General features: G+C 31.5%; 1 protein-coding gene across 6 annotated transcripts in view; it reads right to left on the bottom strand.

Annotated features, from left to right (window-relative positions):
- Positions 1–18,108, bottom strand: part of LOC134706762 (hemicentin-1-like) — a 107,052-nt gene that overhangs the window by 74,019 nt on the left and 14,925 nt on the right. For all 6 annotated transcript variants that reach the window (XR_010105656.1, XR_010105657.1, XM_063566024.1 and 3 more), the window contains 11 exons: positions 17,938–18,060; positions 17,181–17,355; positions 15,887–16,111; positions 15,019–15,203; positions 14,290–14,507; positions 13,482–13,603; positions 12,805–12,988; positions 2,757–2,848; positions 1,631–1,897; positions 1,120–1,244; positions 7–151 (listed from right to left, as the gene is read on the bottom strand). Coding sequence is in view for 4 of the 6 variants with exons in the window: in XM_063566024.1 (XP_063422094.1) it covers positions 7–151; positions 1,120–1,244; positions 1,631–1,897; positions 2,757–2,848; positions 12,805–12,988; positions 13,482–13,603; positions 14,290–14,507; positions 15,019–15,203; positions 15,887–16,111; positions 17,181–17,355; positions 17,938–18,060 (1,861 nt within the window). In the remaining 2 variants the exon portion in view is untranslated. The remainder of the gene's footprint in view (positions 1–6; positions 152–1,119; positions 1,245–1,630; positions 1,898–2,756; positions 2,849–12,804; positions 12,989–13,481; positions 13,604–14,289; positions 14,508–15,018; positions 15,204–15,886; positions 16,112–17,180; positions 17,356–17,937; positions 18,061–18,108) is intronic.

Here is an 18,108-nt window from a genome sequence, read left to right on the forward strand (position 1 = left end):
ACTTACATCCGACAGTTAGTTGAGTTGTTACAGATGTAGACCCAGCACTGTTACTAGCTACACAGCGATAAATCCCAGCATCTTGTTCCTGTGTGCCAAAGATTGTCAACTGTCCATCTTTTGATAACTTAACATAGGACAAAGCTGTTATCTGAAATAAATCACTAGAATCAGATTAGACAATAACAAAATTACCCACATCTTGTATCTGCATTTATCAGATGATGACTATCAGAACTAAACGTAATAATTAAATAGAACTGTATGTGAACACTCACAAAAAGATACTAATGCCCTTAAATACCTTTGTATATTTAAGGGGCATTAGCTGTCAAATTCACTGATCACTGATTTGACTAAAATTCTCATATTGGATTTATAACCTACTAAAATGAATATTCAAATCATGAACAATTTTTGGTGCATAGACTAGATAATAAGTATCAACATTTCCTGTGAATTTAGTCTAGAAATCACCTAATAAACCATTGACCTAACCTTCGAAGACTGCTAATAGTTATATAACTCAATAAAAACATAAAAATAGATATAAATAGAAAGCGAACACATGCAAGTCACTTTCATTGTTGATATTATTTTCCTTTACACCTAGTGTATGCATAACCCATCTTTAGCGAAAGGGTTTAATTGAAGGTTAAAACTTGCAAGTGGATAATTCATCAGCAATGTTTCTTAAAATTGAGAATGGAAATGGGGAATGTGTCAAAGAGACAACAACCTGAAAATAGAGCAGACAACAACAGCTTATTTTGACAAAATTGAACCATAGTGGCTGCATTAATTATTTCAATATTTCACCTTCATTAATGATTAAACAAAACAAAAATTATATTTTAATATTTTTCTGATAAGTGAATTAATTTCTTACAATCAACTCAACTATTTTACACTGACAGCAGCAATAACAGGCGAGACAGGGTTGACTAAGACTAGACTAAAGATGCATAAATATGTATAGCCTCCAGGTGCGTGAATTTCTCGCTACATTGAAGACCTGTTGGTGACCTTCTGCTGTTGTGTTTTTTTATTTTGGTCGGGTTGTTGTCTCTTTGACACATTCCCCATTTCCATTCTCAATTTTATTTTTATAATAAATACCTCTACATCGCCCCTGTTCCAGGTGACCATAGGTGGTGGGATTCCTTTGGATGAACACTTTAGAATAGCTGGGTCACCAGCAGATACAATTAATTCTTTTTCATAAACTGTAATCTCTGGTTTCTCTGTAAAAATCATATCCATGTTAAAATTAGTAACAAACCTACATGGTTTCAGTAATTACTGAAATGGATCATTATAAGTATTTATATTTTATTTTTCTTCTCTTATTTATTTAGATCCCTATTCTGTGAAGTGAAAAACTCATGTGATTTTCACTGTTTTGTACTTGTGAATCTTATAAACCAAATAATATGGTGAAAATAATACCTTTAAAATTTATTTTCTAAAAGATCATACTTTTATCACCCAACAAATACAAGTGCTTTAGTTCTGTTCAATAAAGTATCTTAATATACAGCATCCTTTGTTCTGATTCTTGAACTTAAAAAAGATATATATATATTTAAGACCTATGAATTGAGTAATTTTATGTGTTTGCTGTTCATACCAATATAACTAAGTTGAGCTATGGCCACACTTTCTCCAGCTGTATTCCTAGCTAAACATTGGTAGCTTCCCTTATCTTCTCTCACCAATTTCTCGATTGATAATACATTCCCTGATATCTTAATTCTGTTGTTAGGGATCAAAAGTTCACCATCTCGTAACCAATAGTAACTTGGAGCAGGGTTACCATTGGCAATACACATGAATGATACTTTTCTACCAACTTTGAAATCCTGTTCTGTTGGATCTACAGTTACTTCAGGTGGCACTGAAAAAACATTGAAAGATCTTATATAAATAACTGCATTAATATATTAATATTCATTAGGCAAATATTTCAGGGGTGGCCTTTTTGCAAGGCCAAATTTCTGTCCCTATCCAACATTTTCGTATATACCCATTTTCCAGTGGCAGTCCAACATTTAAAAATGTTATCAGAATGTTATACAGAACCAACCTATTGTTTTTAATGTTAATTTGTGCTTATCCCTAACATATTTGAAATATTTGCCGTTGGATATTAGGGAAACAACAAATAATCAATCCTTATTGAAATATTTATATTTGAATTTCTGTTCATTATTGACCTACTTATATTTTGAAATCTGTTCATTAATTATACGTTTATATTTAAGCATCTGTTCATTATTAACATCTGTATACTTAGACATATGTTCATTGTTAACCAGTTTATATTTTGGCATCTGTTACTTATTGAAATAATCACATTTGGATTTCTGTTCATTTAATATTGACCTAGCTGTTTATATTTGGGTTCATTTAATGAAATGTTTATATTCAGATGTCTGTTTTAATTGTTGACTTGCTCATACTATGGATGTCCTTTCAATATTTAGATATAGAAATAATATGTGGTATAATTGCCAATGAGACATCTCTTCACCAGAGATCAATGACACAGAATTTAGAAACTTTAGATCACTGTATTACTTTCAACCTATTTCCCATAGTCAGTTGCCCGAAATGACAAATGTAAAACAACTTAAACAACTATAACTGTATAACTATTATTGACATGTTATATTTGGATGACTGTTAGTTAATCACATGTTTATATTTGGATTAAAACAAGCCCTAAAATCAGTCTATTGGACATGTGCACCTACCTTGTACATTAAGAAAGACACTCTGTTTTGTAAATCCACCTTCATTCCCTACTCTACAGACATATTTTCCATCATCTGATGGCTTAACATCCCTGTAAAGACAACCAACACACATATATACTAGATAGGTATGTCAACTGTACCTAGATATCACAAACTTCATGTATTATTCAGATAAATCAAACAAAACAGCTAAAAACCTAGCATCTAGCTGCTCATTTATTGGGGCTACAGCACCTTGGATTTGTTGCTTGTTGTATGCATTCTAACTTTGAAAGGTCCTTCTAAATAAAGGACAAAATGCTCTTTCATTTAATAAATTTCAGTATAATATGCATGTGGTATGTCTATATTCATGATATTCATTGACCTGAAAAAATTTTGGTGTTAAAGTTACTGTGATGTTTTACATAACACTAGTAAATCAAAGAGCAGAATGCTCTGAGGGATACGATTGCCATAGTTTTCATTGACACATTTATAGCAGTTCTGCCAAATTTTCATTAAACAAATGCATAAGATTTGGCCAAAATTCAAAAGATCAAAGAGGAAAGAAATAGATCCAAGAATACTGTTGCAAAAAAAGCATGAACATGCGCGAGTCTCAAGCATTTTTGGCCGGTAACCCTGGTACAGCTGGATAGTATAAATTCTCTAAACTAATTCAACTGCACATGCAAAATGTAACAATCTGAATAGTCACTCAACTTAAAGAATAGCCAATCCCCGTTACAAGTGTATGAGCCATGTACTTATTGTGTTTTATCGAATTATAGTTATCCTGTACCATTGTAAACTCGTACCATTAAAAAAAAATCAAACTCGTACCATTGCTAACTCGTACCAACTTATTTAAATGCATTCAAATGGTGTTAAATGATGAATATACATGATATACGTTACTTTCACCCAATACCTCTTAAGTCTGTAAAATGTATATAATTTGAAAGTACAATGACCAATTTGTAGCTTATGTTCCTTGTATATTGGATAGAAAATACTGTGGCAGATGTAGATAATTAAGGTATATATACAGTTTCACCCGAAGAAAATTTTTCATGAATAATAAAATCTTAGCAGTTAGTCAAAATGATTGCCAAAATTATTTTTACTGTCTATAAATAAATGTAACAATGAAATTTAACTGATTCCTGTTAAGGGGGTCCGCATTTTCCCCGCAAAAAAAGCACATGGCTTTCAACAATTGTAAACATAGCATTCAATTTGTGATCATGGATTACAGCTTTAATTAACTTAAATTGGATATATACATATTCAACATGTTCAATTTTAATAAGGTACAGTTAAAGCAATGTTTTAACTTTCCTCTGGATTAAGTTCTACAGTGGCGGATCCAGAACTTTTCCTTAGGGGGAGCCCGCTCCAGTCATGCTTCAATGATTCCCTTTATTATCAACCAAATTTTTTCCACAAAAAAAAGGGGGGGGCTAGATCCGCCTTTGTTCTAGTTTGAAAGATCAGTTAAAACATTAATGCTTTAAACATTCTTTATTTTTGTCTAAGTTTTCATTTAACTCCTGTGTAAAATTCAAGTAATTCAACTTTATTTCTATTAAGTTTACAAACAGAAACCCATAAAACATCATATTTTTTATATATTTTTCTGAATGTTACGACTTCCCAGTAGTACAAGTTAACTTTTTTGTTTCCAATGCCGTGGTACGAGTTAACTTGCTTCCGTATCTTATCACCGTAATTCTAGGAGGAACCATAAACTGGACCCCTATCATATTGTGTTCACTTATCGCTACACTGACCTTCGGTGCGAAGCTATATATAGTCTATAGAACGGCGGACCAGTTTAGGAGGAACCCCATTTCTTACTCTTTAATTATTGAAGTTCCTTTGGGTCTGAGGGCATGACTCCTTTCCGTACACACTCCTCTGTTTACATTGAGATCGTTCTTAATATAATACGACGTTTACCGGCATTAACTAGTTAATTCTTCTTGACGAATACTTCGAAAAGGGAGACAACTCGAAACGATAACATGGAAGATTCCATTTTCTGCTGAAGGGGTGTTATAGGTAATTTTTACGATGAAACATTTATTTTAATTTAAATTATGCATGTGATTTAAAATTATGCAACAACAATAGCCCTCCATATGCAGACAGACATAGAAAGAATCCCATGAGTTTCAAATTAATCAATGTAGCGGGGAATCACTCAATCTGATACCCCTTGAAATCAAGAAAACCACACATCACTAATTAGCGACAAAAAGCGTCAAGAAGCGATAAGAAGAAAAATAATAAGTGACAAAAAGCAACAAGAATACATTTTGTTATCACATACATTAAAATATTTTTTAGGATTATATTGAAAAATGAAGAAATAAAAAAAAATCGATGAAGAGATTGTGTACTTTTTATTATCATATTGATAGATGTAGAAATTAAACATGTGTAAGAGCAAAGGAAATGTAAACGCTATAAAATGAAAATAAAAACAAAGATTTGTCACCTTCCTTTTGAAGGATTTAATAAAACAAAAACATGAAATATTATTTCCTTCCTAACTGTACAATTATTTTTTTCCTGATAGGACCAACATTAGCTGTGGCTTCACTCTAAGGTAATACACAATTAAGAGCAACAAATGAGATTAACTAGGTGTGTGTCCTTTGTTTTATTGCAACAATAACATCCATTAACACCTTCATCAATTACACGCACCAGAATATAAAATTATTGTACCGAATAGTGAACACCTGTTGAAAACTCAAGATTGTCATCATTTTCCTTTAATCTTCAATCTGTATGCATAAACATGATAAATATCGTTAAATGAGACAATACACTAAATAAAATGATGAAAAATATTCACATTTTAATTATGTTTTCCTCTTGTTTGATTTCAGTTCTTAATTTGTATTTCACAATTTGTGTATGAATTTTCTGGACAACTATGCACAAATAATGCATTTTGCAAGCTAATTATATATTGTACAAAAATGGTTTTAAAAACAAATAAAAAGACAAAATATACTTCCTGTGATACCTTATAAAATATCATGTAAATAAATGTAGCAACTGAATTAGATTTACAAATTTCATTTCCCCCCTATCAAAATTAATTTTCCTGTCGTTGAAATTGTTTTCTTTTGCATATTTTTTAAATATTTATTTCGAATAAGTAATATAAATAAAAAAATGTTTTCTTGTCGCTAAAAAGTTTCTTGTTGCTAATATTATTCTTCTTGTCGCTTCTTGACGCTTTTTGTCTCTACAATTCTTTTTGTCTCTAATTAGTGAGACCACGCATGGACATTAATACATAAACAAACCGCGACTTGCGATTTGGAACAAGAACGTTTATTAAATGATATGATGAATGGTTCTCCATTTCTTTATGAGAGTACAGTATCAAATATCAGTTTCATAACGGTAAAATATAGAAATACTCCACTTCAGTTCTTGCGAGTGACAGAAATAGAATTATCGATCGGCTTTCAGAGAACTCTCGCAAGTTATCAAAATTTGGGAATTCCCTCTGACGTGTTTCTAAATTTATAAAAACACTAAATATAAATACTGTTTAATTCTGATTTTCCGTGTTGTTAAAAACACGCATATAAGTCAAGGAAAATATCATACATGAAGATTATGAGTAAAACATTACAGGAAAGTTGTTTATGTTCAACTGTTTTGCTTGTTTTTACCTTTTAAAGCAAGACAATCATAAGAATCTGAGATGTTGCCGAATGTTTAGAATAAAACGAATGACGTGAGGGAGTGTGTCATAGGGTCAATGGTAAAAGTCTACAGATTGCTTGACAGCAATCGTATCCCAAAAAGTTACTGTGATGTTTTACATAACACTAGTAAAAACATTACTGTGATGTTTTACATAACACTGACTAGTAAAAACGTTACTGTGATGTTTTACATAACACTAGTAAAAAAGTTACTGTGATGTTTTACATAACACTAGTAAAAACGTTACTGTGATGTTTTACATAACACTAGTAAAAAAGTTACTGTGATGTTTAACATAACACTAGTAAAAAAGTTACTGTGATGTTTTACATAACACTAGTAAAGACGTTACTGTGATGTTTTACATAACACTAGTAAAAACGTTACTGTGATGTTTTACATAACACTAGTAAAAAAGTTACTGTGATGTTTTACATAACACTAGTAAAAAAGTTACTGTGATGTTTTACATAACACTAGTAAAAAAGTTACTGTGATGTTTTACATAACACTAGTAAAAACATTACTGTGATGTTTTACATAACACTGACTAGTAAAAACATTACTGTGATGTTTTACATAACACTAGTAAAAAAGTTACTGTGATGTTTTACATAACACTAGTAAAAACGTTACTGTGATGTTTTACATAACACTAGTAAAAACGTTACTGTGATGTTTTACATAACACTAGTAAAAACGTTACTGTGATGTTTTACATAACACTAGTAAAAAAGTTACTGTGATGTTTTACATAACACTACTAAAAACGTTACTGTGATGTTTTACATAACACTAGTAAAAAAGTTACTGTGATGTTTTATATAACACTAGTAAAAACGTTACTGTGATGTTTTACATAATACTAGTAAAAAAGTTACTGTGATGTTTTACATAACACTAGTAAAAACGTTACTGTGATGTTTTACATAACACTAGTAAAAACGTTACTGTGATGTTTTACATAACACTACTAATCAAAGAGCTGAAAGCTCTGAAGAAAAATGACGCCACTGTCTCTAATATTGGGATAGTTTTTATGCAAGTCTTGATTTTCACATACCGTAATTTGTTTAACAATGCAACATGTCTCGTAAGCATATAATTGATATTTGTATATGTGTGTGTGTGAAGTGAAGGTGCCAACTGGCTGGGTTTTTTTTAAGACAAATGAATAGGTCAAGACTACCTGAATTGTACAAATAAATCCCGTGGAAAGGCTTCTATATTTCTCACTGGTACATAGGCTGAATCCGGGTCCATTGGCGCCCATTCACGTTTGCGCCAACTCATGTTCGCCCCCTTTCACTTTCACACCCTACATGTTCGCAACTAATCTTAATTGGTTTTGTGTTTAATAACTCTGTAAGCAAGTGTTTTCTTATAAGTATAATTGTTGTCATTGTCTCAAAATAAAGTGAGACAGCATTTTTTTTTTGTGTTGAATAAATTTTAATCATGTTTTGGATAGCGTATTGTTAAAGATAATAATAATCCTTTCTAAATAAAGTGGTATTTTGTCAACGTTTTATTTAGTGTTGAATAACTCTTAATCATGTTTTGGTTAGTGTATTGCTATACTTTGTTTCATTGACCTCTTTCATAATGAAGTGAGATTCTGACTATTTTTTTTTCTGTGTGTTGAATAAATTTTATCATGTTTTGGTTATAATAGTGGATTGCTATATTTTGGTTCCTATATTTTATTGTTTCGTTGTTTCAGATCAAAGGGCTTAAAAACAATTATCTTTTGTGTTTTTCCTTTTAAATCTTCAATGTTTTACTCATACCAAGCTATAAATACATTCAGTATTTACACCAAACCAATTTAAAACAACAATCATGATTTTCCAATTATTCAACTTGAATTTGAATTAAAATTGGGCGCGAATGAGTAGAGTGCGAAGGAACCTTGGGTGTGAACGTGCGAGGTGCGAAAGTGTATTGGGCGCAAACAGACCTGATACCACATAGTCTGAACCCCCTTCTCCCACAAAATATGAAGTAAATTAAAAACAAATTGTTCAGAGAACAATTGAAGTCTTTCCACTAGAAAAGATCTGTTTTTATATTGAAATATGAAAAATCAGTTTAAAATGTTAGTTCCTATGGCTTTATGACGTCCTATTAACCTATGACCTCAATTTCAAGGTCACAAACCATGGACCTTGAATCAAAATATCCTAGGTCTTTAATATGTTTGGTTAATGAGTACTACCACTTGATGCGTAATTTTAAATGTAAGATGGACAAAAACTCCCTTTTATTGTATGCGCAGCCTTTCAACCAAAATATACAAGTAAGGACATGTCGCAACTAATAATTTATGAAAAATTATTTGTCAAAATGTCATACAGTATTTGAAAAGAAGTGAAAATAAGCCAAAATCAAAATTTATAATATGACCTTGACCTTTGACATTGACCTCATTTTCATTTTTAGTACCAATGACCTCATGAAGACCTTAGGTCTCTATCAGTTATGGTTTACCAGTTGAAAATGCATATCACTTGAATCAAATGAAAAAGGGGGAATAACTCTCATATGGAGTCCCCATAGAGCTATGGTTCAAAAGAATATTCTTATCCTAAATATGTAACGAGCAATTTGGTAAAATAAAATCTTTTACAGTTACGAAGGAGAGGTGGCTACAAGAAAAACAGTGTTTGGGGAGATAACTCTTACAACATAATGTATTTTGTTATAATTACATTTGATATATGTTTCATTATAATACTTTATTCTGATTGGCTAACTGCACATCACATGTTATTCCTCAAGCAATTGCATCACTCAATAAAACTTTTCATTCATGATAACACGTGGTCCCACAATAAAGTGCACAGATGAATTGAATAAAAAAGTTATAAAATTCGTGTTTTCATGATCCTAGCTAAAAAAAGTAATTATAAGTATTGAATGTTTCTTTTTGTAACCTCATAGGGTTGCAAAAGTGTTGACCGTGTGCACATTTTTAGAATGAAGCGCTTACGCTTACGCGCTTCATACAAAAAGTACTTCGGTCAACGCTTTACACCTCAATGAATTTACAAAAAAAAAGCATTCAATACTTAAATGCAGTTGTAAATTTTTAAAGCAAAAAGAGTTAATACTAACTTTCACTTTTTTTGGATGTTCATGTACATTTTGTATGTATTTATTTTTCTCAACTACATGAATTTTTTGGTGTATTTTTAATGATATATATGAGTAGTCCAAATAATTATTACGTCTGGCAAGTCTTTTTAAATTTTATTCTGGGACACCTTCCTATGACCACAAGGCTATGTTAATTTTTTTCTGGGACGCCTTCTTAGGAAGCCTTCCTACGAACGTTTTAGGAAGGCGTCCCAGAAAAAAATAAAATAGCCTTGTCAGACGTCATTATTATTTGGACTAATACATGAGATATTGGATATTTTTATGCATTATTTAACCAGTTGAGTCTTTTACAGGATTGTTTGTTAAATGCTGTTTAAACATTACTGGAAAAAAAAACACCTTAAATTTGCTAATTATTTGGCATGAAAGTTTGATTTATTGAAAGGGACTCATAGTTTTCCATTTAATTTTAATAATTGTCTAATGGTTAAAACAATAGCTTCGTTGTTTACTTTTAATAGTTTTATACACAACAACATATTCACTTTGGTTTCGTTGTTTACCTAATATTCACTATGTACTTGGTAACAGTTATTAATTAATTGAATAGAAAATATTATAATAAATATTATTGGAAGCTGAATTGACGTCAAATAGGTGCCGATTTGACTAGATGCCAATTTAACCAGGTGCCGACTTGACTTGTACGTTTCAATTCCTCTGCGATCGTTTGCGGTATTTTCTTGAGAAAACATATTTTCCATCATCAAAGAGAAGAAGAAACTGCTTGAAATGATTCCCGAACGCTTCGTGATTGTTAAAATAAGTTTAATTCACTCAAAAAACAATTTTAAAACTTGCGATGTTTAAACAGGAAGTTTCAAAAGCACGTGTAAAAGAAGAAATTAACCGGTGAGAGTGGAAATCCGTACATAACATATATCACTATAGTACGACTTTTAAAGCAAAACAGTTTCATCCTTTTGTAAAACAGTCTTAAATATACCTATCACATTAATGTTGAAGGGTCTTAAGCTTATTCAAACCATATAAGTCGGTATGAAACACCAAAACGGAATGATAATAACCGATTACGTTTTGTAGTTTACAAAATTCTGGACTGGTTCCTGTCAAACTACAACACTTTGTTCGACTGTAGTGGAATACAAACAGAAACCAGTTAGTTTGTAAACTGGTTCCTGGCTGATTACTACACAATGCTCATGCATAATGATAACACAAGCACATTCCAGTTTGTATTGAAATTAGTAAATACGAAACCAAGCGCGGTAGGCAGAGAAATCAGGTCGGCAGTTATGGAACAATGACTGCGTCATTTTCCAAAAACGTTACTGTGATGTTTTACACAACACTAGTAAAAACGTTACTGTGATGTTTTACACAACACTAGTAAAAACGTTACTGTGATGTTTTACACAACACTAGTAAAAACGTTACTGTGATGTTTTACATAATACTAGTAAAAACGTTACTGTGATGTTTTACACAACACTAGTAAAAACGTTACTGTGATGTTTTACACAAAACTAGTAAAAAAGTTACTGTGATGTTTTACATAACACTAGTAAAAACGTTACTGTGATGTTTTACACAACACTAGTAAAAACGTTACTGTGATGTTTTACATAACACTAGTAAAAACGTTACTGTGATGTTTTACATAACACTAGTAAAAACGTTACTGTGATGTTTTACACAACACTAGTAAAAACGTTACTGTGATGTTTTACACAACACTAGTAAAAACGTTACTGTGATGTTTTATATAACACTAGTAAAAACGTTACTGTGATGTTTTACATAACACTAGTAAAATAGTTACTGTGATGTTTTACATAACACTAGTAAAAACGTTACTGTGATGTTTTATATAACACTAGTAAAAACGTTACTGTGATGTTTTATATAACACTAGTAAAGACGTTACTGTGATGTTTTACATAACACTAGTAAAGACGTTACTGTGATGTTTTACATAATACTAGTAAAAAAGTTACTGTGATGTTTTACATAACACTAGTAAAAAAGTTACTGTGATGTTTTACATAATACTAGTAAAAACGTAACTGTGATGTTTTACATAACACTACTAAAAACGTTACTGTGATGTTTTACATAACACTAGTAAAAACGTTACTGTGATGTTTTACATAACACTAGTAAAAACGTTACTGTGATGTTTTACATAACACTAGTAAAAAAGTTACTGTGATGTTTTACATAATACTAGTAAAAAAGTTACTGTGATGTTTTACATAACACTAGTAACAACGTTACTGTGATGTTTTACATAACACTAGTAAAAACGTTACTGTGATGTTTTACATAATACTAGTAAAAAAGTTACTGTGATGTTTTACATAACACTAGTAACAACGTTACTGTGATGTTTTACATAACACTAGTAAAAAAGTTACTGTGATGTTTTACATAACACTAGTAAAAACGTTACTGTGATGTTTTACATAACACTAGTAAAAAAGTTACTGTGATGTTTTACATAACACTAGTAAAGACGTTACTGTGATGTTTTACATAACACTAGTAAAAACGTTACTGTGATGTTTTACATAACACTAGTAAAAACGTTACTGTGATGTTTTACATAACACTAGTAAAAACGTTACTGTGATGTTTTACATAACACTAGTAAAAACGTTACTGTGATGTTTTACATAACACTAGTAAAAAAGTTACTGTGATGTTTTAAATAACACTAGTAAAAAAGTTACTGTGATGTTTTACATAACACTAGTAAAAACGTTACTGTGATGTTTTATATAACACTAGTAAAAAAGTTACTGTGATGTTTTACATAACACTAGTAAAAACGTTACTGTGATGTTTTACATAACACTAGTTTTACATAACACTAGTAAAAACGTTACTGTGATGTTTTACATAACACTAGTAAAAACGTTACTGTGATGTTTTACATAACACTAGTAAAAAAAATACTGTGATGTTTTACATAACACTAGTAAATATCAACTCCATTTTACCCTAGCCTAGAAACATGATATCAAGACAGAAATAACCTACTTTTAACTGCTGACAATTGACAGAAACAAAGAGAGCACTACAGTGAGTGAACAAGATTATCTGTTTTTGTAAAATCATTTTTAATACTTGGTTTTTATTCATGTAACAGAATTCCTACAATGAACATATGATAACTCTAATCAAGTATTATATGTATTACCTTATTATGAGTGAACCATTGTCCAGAATGCTAAACTTTTTACTGGATTTGATCCTCGAATTTCTGCCTACTTTGTACCAAGATATATTAAAGGCCACAGTACTATGCACAGAACATGTAAGTATACCATTCTCTCCTGGTATTACTGAGGCATTCTTAGGTGGAGTTATGATGGGTGGTGGCTCTGAAAAAGACCAAAACATAGATTAAACTGTTATAATGAACCACTAACTCATACAACTGTGGCATTCTAAGGTTTTTAAATGCTGAATTGTGGCAATCAAAACAAAGACCACATGATATATCACAGCTATAATGTATGGATGTAGCATGAACCTCCTATTACTGTGGAATTCCAAGGTGTAATGTTGGTTAACTGTGGCTATGAACACATTGATCAAAGATATAATGCTAAATAGAATTTGCAGGAATGATGTTCACTAAAACCAAAGTTTTTGACGGAAATGCATCGAACTCGAAAGTTGTCTATTGGAGGACAGTTGAACAGAGAATAAAATATCAAGAATTTGTGATGTCATTTAAGTGCATCAAAAATGATATAAAATAAAATCTTTTTAGCAAGTTTAATTATGTTTCAGATTAAAATCCATAATCCTTGAAAAATTCTGTTAAAGAATCAAAGTAACCTCATACACAGAAAATTATGATCTACTTACCACTGACATCTAAAAATGTTTGTGTAGCTCTCCATCCTGCTTTATTTGTAGCATTACACAAGTACAGTCCCTCTGACTTCTCTGTGGCATTAGGTACCTCAAAAGTAACATTACTGGAACCTCTGTAACAAGAATTATAAACACTTTATATATTACACAAGTACAGTCCTTCTGACTTCTCTGTAGCATTAGGTTTCTCCAAAGTAGCATTACTGGAACCTCTGTAACAAGGATTATATTTTTACTTTATATATTACACAAGTACAGTCCTTCTGACTTCTCTGTAGCATTAGGTACATCCAAAGTTACATTGCTGGAACCTCTGTTACAACGATTATATTCATGCAAAAATTTTTTTTTTTTTTGGGGGGGGGGGCTTTGGTAGCAGAGTGGTCCAAGCAGTAACAACTGTATTACTAGTCTGTGAACACTGAGGTTATAAGTTTGAATCCAAACCATTCGACTAAAAAGCGCATAAGAGTTAAAAGTGGTATTTAAACATCTAACCCATATCACTCATACTCTATTTTTTCTCAAAATCAATGTTATTTATTTTGTTTTTTAAGAATTGTATGTGACAATTATACTTTAGTTGTACAAATTGTGTCATAAATACAGTTAATCTAATCATGCACTTGAAGCATCACTGTGATATTGGAAAAAAAACACTTTTACCCGGTACTATGATTTTTTGTTGAGTTTAAAAAACAATTATCATGTCAGAAATTTTTCTTTTATCTTGATTTTAATCCTTTTATATATACCACAATACCACAATATTACATATATAGAAACTTAGAAATTTTACCTATGCTCCTGTAAATTGCCAAGTAACTTCCCACCTCTTGACCATTGAACTAAGAAAGGTACTTCACTGATAACTTCACAAGTTAAGAAAGCTGTAGCTTCATAGTAGCCCCTGGTCATGTCTGACATATGAACCACTGGTCTAGTGGCCTCTCTAGCACTGATGGCAGTTGGTGTTAGTCTCTGTAAGGTATTTCCTTCATCATCTACACCAGTTACCTATAACATGTTTTATTACAACAGTCAGTCAGTGTTTATAATATACAACATTTAACTGATACATTTATACTGTGAACTTTCTTTTTTTCAGAATTTGTGATAATACGAAGAATGGGTGAATAAAAAACCACACCCTGCTTGCACTATTTAATTTTCATGTTCAGTGAACCTAACAATTTGGGTAGACAGAAACTTCAGAAATCTTTATTTTATATATTGACAATAACTTCATAACACTCATGAAGAATTGGCAACATATTTTAATTTTTGAAAAAAAATTATTAGACTGTATGTCAATATCAACTGCAAAAAAAATATTTTTAAAGTCCATTTATCAGTAAAATACAGCTAAATGCAAAAAACAAAAAATATCTTTGCTACTGTCCGCTGATCATCAAACACTTACATTCATTTAAAAATAACAAAAAAACAGAATTTCAGAAAATGAACACCCCCTTATCACTATTTTTAAAAAAAAAAAAATTTTTACGTTTAAATATTACCAACAAACCTTGATGTAGAAGAACGTATATGGAGGAATTAATGGAGAAACAGTGTATATATTGTCCTTTAAAGGATTCCTTATCAATGGATATTCTGCTAACACCTCGCCCTGAAGATCTATAAACTCCATTCTATACAGGCCTGCAGGTGGATCTATGTCTGTTGTGTTCACTATGGTGCTGGATTCTATTCCTACAAATAGATTTATCCTCCTTTTCATGTCATGTTCAAATTTGAAAATTCTGTACAGCTATATAGTTTTTAAAAGAAGATTTTCACCGCCAATGTCAATGAACTTATAGCTCAATTTTACTAGCACTGTCAGTACAGAGTATGAAATACAATCTAGGTTGAAAAGAAGCAAAATAAGTGTGTGTAATTGTGTTTGCACTTTGCTAGCTTTTTATGTTATCTAGACTATCTTTTCCATGTTTAATATAAGATTAAGCATACTATGGACTCATTTATTTCTTGGGTACCAATTACAGTGTCTCATGCTTTTCAGGAACCTTTTCCTAAAATCTGCATACAAGCCAATAGAAATTGTGCACTTTGTTAGATGTTTAATTTGAGGTTCTCCTTTCCACAAAATCCACAAATATTGGTATTCCATGATTAATAATGAATCCACAGTTGTCCTCATCCAGATCAACTAAGATTTCCAGACATGCACATAAATTAGGCTATTATTTTTCTCATTTGATTTGTTTTACATTTGTCATTTCTGGGTCTTTTATAATTTCCTATGCAGTATGGGTTTTCTCATAAGTGAAGGTCTTAGTGTGACCTATAGTTACTAATGTCAATGTCATTGGTCTTTTGTGGAGATTTGTCTCATTAGCAATCATACCACATCTTCTTTATTTTATATTTACCTTTGAGTGGCCTCAATGTTGTTGAAGAAGTGTCATGAGAAGTGCTACGAGAGAAACTTGGAAAGAAGTTTGAAGAGCTCAGTCCACGAACTCGGACTGTATGAGAACTGTTACTGGATACCTGCAACTTCCATTTCCCTGGTATAGGGTCTCTTACATTCTGGATTTTCACCTTTTTCAAATCCAGTAAGTTTCTCAAACCATCCAGTTCAGTATACTCATTTTCTGAAGTGTAAAAGCTGGTAAATTGAATATTTTTTATAAGAAATCTCAATCCTAATTTTAAAACAAATGTTTGTCAAAGCAGATTAAGTTAAAACCAACTGTCAATAAGATACAATTATTGTCATAAATAAAACTCTAAAGAGCCCCTCCCCTGTCACTCAACTTCAACTTTAACAATTGCCACTTTTTTTGTAAAAATCATCATCAAAGGGGAGTAACAGTTTTAAAAGTTAACTGACAATTTCGGCTATACTGACTTATTTTTAAATCTTATCCTCCTGATCATTTTTTTCGTTTTTTTTAATTTCTATTTATGCATTATAGTTAACAAGACAAAAAACTCATAAAAACACCCATAAATCGTAATTAAAGGGCAATAACTTCAAGGTGTTGCCTAACAATTTCGATTATAATGACTCAATTGTAGTTCTTGTCGTGCTGATCACTTTAATATTATAAAGTTTCTTCCTATCTATTATAAATTTTAGGGCAATAACTCCTATTTGAAGTCATCTGAAAGTTTTAGAATTTATAAACATAATGCAGGTCTCAACATTGTGAACGTTTTGATTCATCAGATTTTCTCTTTTTTTAACAGTTTTCAAGATTATACCTGAACATTGTGATTTACCCCCAATGGTCTATTTTCATCCATGTCGACCATGTTGGTTGGTAGATGGGTTCTTTAGACATATTTTTTTAACTAGATACCACAATGATGAATGTTACCAATTTGGTTTCAATTGGCCCAGTAGTTTCAGAGAAAAGAGTTGTGTCACCCCTTACCTTGATTAGGAGCCCAGATTTTATATCAGGAGTGATATCCTTACCTTGACGATTGAAGTGTTTAAGGACATTTATTGGCTTTCTAGGCCTCGTATAGTCAGAGACCAGATTTTATATCTGGTGTGACATGTCACTGACACCCTTCACCTTAATTAGGAGCCCAGAGTTTTACATCTGGTGTGACACCCCTTACCTTGGTTAGGAGCCCAGTTTTATATCTGGTGTGACACCCCTTTCCTTGATTGGGAGCCCAGAGTTTTAAATGTTATGCGACACCCCTTACCTTGATTGGGAGCCCAGAGTTTTATATCTGGTGCAACACCACTGACAGACACTGTCAACTCCTTTAGTGTATTATCCACAGGAATAAAGTATGTATTGACATCTTTCTTTGGAGAATCCACTGACATCAGGTTTACTTTCTGAGCTTGGACTGTCAGCGTAACAAAGTCAAGTACCTGTAAAATAGAAAAATATCAATAAATAACAAGCATTCTTAAAATATTGAAAACAATGTCCTCTACCTGTTGCAATCTTCACTTATGAGGACTTTTCACTTAAACAGAACAGGCATTTGTAGTGGTGAATCTAAAGTGGCAAATACTGGCAACTACAGGACCAACTAACTAAACCATTTTGAAACTCACATTCAATCTATAACCTCTTTAAATATAGGAAAATTACAATGTCTTTGTGACAATGTATGGAGACAAGAACATATAGCATCTTCAAATTATAGCATCACATAAATTATTATAGCATCATGGGAAATAATCATAGTGTCTGGCTGCTAAAGCCTGGGTAGATTACTGATACATCTGTAGGTGAAGTCACTTATAATTCCAGTGTCATTATTATTTTTGTTATAAAATTCAGAAATAGTTTTAATCATGTTTTTCCAGATGGTTTCAAAGTAATAAGTAATGTAAATATTATGTTCATTTAAATCTGAGATGTCCATTTACATGTGTGCAAATATACATTTGATATCACTCAAATCTATAACATTTGTTTTTATATCATTTTCTAATATTTTTTACCTGATTGACCTGATCCTTTTTCAGTAAGAAGACTTGTCCAGAACTAGTAGATGCAATCTTCTCGTAAGCCAGAAACCCATCAGAGGAATGGTTACCACAATCGCCAGTCATAACAAATACAATCTGAAATAGGAATACCATACTGAATAAAAAGTACCATGCCTACCACAA

This window comes from Mytilus trossulus, chromosome 2 (genome assembly GCF_036588685.1).
Source record: "Mytilus trossulus isolate FHL-02 chromosome 2, PNRI_Mtr1.1.1.hap1, whole genome shotgun sequence".
In the NCBI taxonomy this organism is placed as follows: domain Eukaryota; kingdom Metazoa; phylum Mollusca; class Bivalvia; order Mytilida; family Mytilidae; genus Mytilus; species Mytilus trossulus.